The sequence below is a fragment of the Neomonachus schauinslandi genome, chromosome 4, assembly GCF_002201575.2.
Source record: "Neomonachus schauinslandi chromosome 4, ASM220157v2, whole genome shotgun sequence".
In the NCBI taxonomy this organism is placed as follows: Eukaryota; Metazoa; Chordata; class Mammalia; order Carnivora; family Phocidae; genus Neomonachus; species Neomonachus schauinslandi.
The window spans coordinates 553,389-555,885 of NC_058406.1; the positions used below are offsets into that span (position 1 = coordinate 553,389).

The following is a 2,497-nucleotide window of genomic DNA, read 5'->3' on the forward strand; positions in this document are numbered from 1 at the left end:
CCCAACTGTTTTTGATCCTCAGGGTCACAGCCAGCTCCAGGATCTCAAGGACAGCCAAGGAGGGTGAGGGCTTTTGGGAGGGTGGGTGGTGGTCGAGTGCACACCCCACAGGGGCCCGGGGTCCGCCTTCTCCCTAGCTCTAGCACTGCACGGGGAGGCCCAGGCCGGGGAGGGGACCCACCTGGAGCTGCCTAATTACCGCATGTCACAGCTCAACTGGGTCACCCAGGAGACTGAGCTATTTCTAACTGCAGCAAATACCGTCCCCACAGCCCCTACCCAACGCAGCAGGCCCAGGAAAGATGCTTTCTCAAGGTCTGAGGGTGGACAGAATTGCCTATCCCTCTGCCTGAAACAGGGAAAAAGGGGCCCACTTCGCCCCCCTCACCCTGTACTCTTCCCTCCCCTCTCCCCAGTAAGCACACAAGACAGTGGTTTTGGTCTAAAATGATGGACATTTAGACATTGACGCCAGGCTCCTGCCTGACCAGCGCAGTGCTGGGGCAGGCCAAGCAAAGACAGAGAGGTAGGGAGCGGGCACTGTGGGGGCACCAGCCAGGACCTGGGGTCGCTGGTGGCCGCCGGGAGGTGGGGTGGGGAGGGGTTAGCCACAGAGACTCCACAAGTGCCAGGTCCAGGATGGTCAGTCAGGGACTCACGGAGAGCCGAGTGCGCCTTACCCCTCCTGGTGATGCCAGGTGCCCGGCTCAGGAAGCAACCTTGGCCAGGGTGCTCAGGTCTTCCTGGGAAGGGACAAAGCCAGCCTTCAGTCCGGTGGGTAGCCGCATCACCAGCCAGATCCTGGGCTCCTGGCTGCCAACGCAAGTAAGGGGTGGGATGGTGCTGTCCATCGTGCTGTGGTTGAGGCTTGGGATCCAGGCCACAGCGGCAAGGTGTGCTGGGCAACGCTGGCCTCAACCCTTCTGTTCTCTGGATACAACACTGTTGTCTGAGATGAGCCCTCTCCTCCCAGCCACTTGCCCGCACTCACCATGGAAAACCCTCATCAGAAGCAGCACCCACAAAAGAAAATGAGAGGCAGCCCCGGATAACTGCCAGCTTCCCCCAAGATCAGGGGACACTCGCCCCGGGAGGCGACGATCGGAGGCTGGGTCCACCCACCACGCCACATCATGGTTTGCAGCATGTCAGACGCCTAAGTAGGGAAACACCACCAGACGCTGCTTACCCACACTTGAGGCTCCTGCAAAGCTTGAAGGGGGGTTTCCCAGGAGGCTCTGGCCGGAAGCCAGCCAGTGCCAGGGCCACAGACCCCCTCGGACAGCACTGGACGGGTGGCTGGCTCTAGCAGTGGGCCCAAGACACTAAGGCACGACGCTAATCTAAGCCCACTGGGGTGAGGTGGGGAGAGGACCGGCTCCAAGGGGCCTCCTCGAGTCGGCAAAGCACACGGTGACCAAGCAATGACGACAGCCTGTTTTTTCCAACTTGGCACAGGCTGGAAGTGGAGGGCGATGACCCGGGGATGCCAGTGGCTCTTGCTAGAAGGGGCTGTATGTATGTCCTGGCGGCCCCTGGAAAGGCCTCTGGAAAGCAGGGAGAGCCCCGGACGAGGCTGGCACCCCTGCGCAGGCCCAAGGGCCAGTCCCGAGCTGGAGTCCGGGAGGCGGATGCCGGGCTAGGAAGGTCGTGCAGTGACTCCAAGGCCCTGGCGGGCCGGGGCCCTACCGGTCTCCAGCAGGCCCCGCGCGGAGATCCTAAGGAGGGAGCAGGAGCAACGAGTGGGGAGAGGGCGCCGATCTCCGGCAGGCAGAGCCCCGGTGGGCCGGCCGCCTGGTGCTTCAGGGCTGCCTGCGCAGGCCCGGGCGCCCGAAAGCCGGGTGCATGAGGTTCTCGGTGATGTAGGCCACGAGCAGGCAGATGACCACCAGCATGACGCAGATGGAGCCGCCCACCGCCGTCATGGCCACCACGATCTCCCGCATGCCGGCGGGCTCGGCAGCGAACTCCACGCACTCGGCGGGCCCGGCGGGCTCCGGGGCGGCGGCGGCGGCGGCGGGCTCGGCGCGCAACGGCAGCGGCAGCGGCTGCAGGCACAGGCGGTAGCGCACGCCGTCGTGCACGTCGGGCAGCAGGTAGTCGCGGCAGGAGGCGCCGAGCAGCACGCGCTCGCACGGGAAGCGCGTGTAGGCGCCGCGCCACGAGCAGTTGAGCGCGAAGGCGCGCACGCGGCGCGCCTCGGCCGGCGCCAGGCGCCACTGCACCAGCACGCTGCGGTTGCGCAGGACGCTGGCGCGCAGCGAGCGGCCGGCAGAGGCGTGCGCCGCGCAGCCGGGCGCCTGGCAGCGGAAGCCGCGCGCGGGGCTGCGGAAGCAGAGGCGCCCGCCGCCCGCCTCGGGGCCCTCGGGCAGCACCTTGTAGGGGCACCAGGGCGCGTCGGCCGCCGGCTCCCAGCCCGGCGGCGTCGGGGCGGTGGCGCAGGCGGCCAGCAGCAGCAGCAGCGGCGGGGCGCGCATCCTGCGGCTGGGCGGCGCGG

The 2,497-nt window shown here is 67.1% G+C and overlaps 1 protein-coding gene across 1 annotated transcript; it reads right to left on the reverse strand.

Moving 5' to 3' along the window:
• Positions 1–1,725: 1,725 nt before the first annotated feature.
• Positions 1,726–2,477, reverse strand: FNDC10 (fibronectin type III domain containing 10). Its single transcript, XM_021683347.1, has one exon. The coding sequence runs from the start codon at positions 2,475–2,477 to the stop codon at positions 1,803–1,805; it is 675 nt and encodes a 224-aa protein (XP_021539022.1). The 3' UTR covers positions 1,726–1,802.
• Positions 2,478–2,497: the final 20 nt, after the last annotated feature.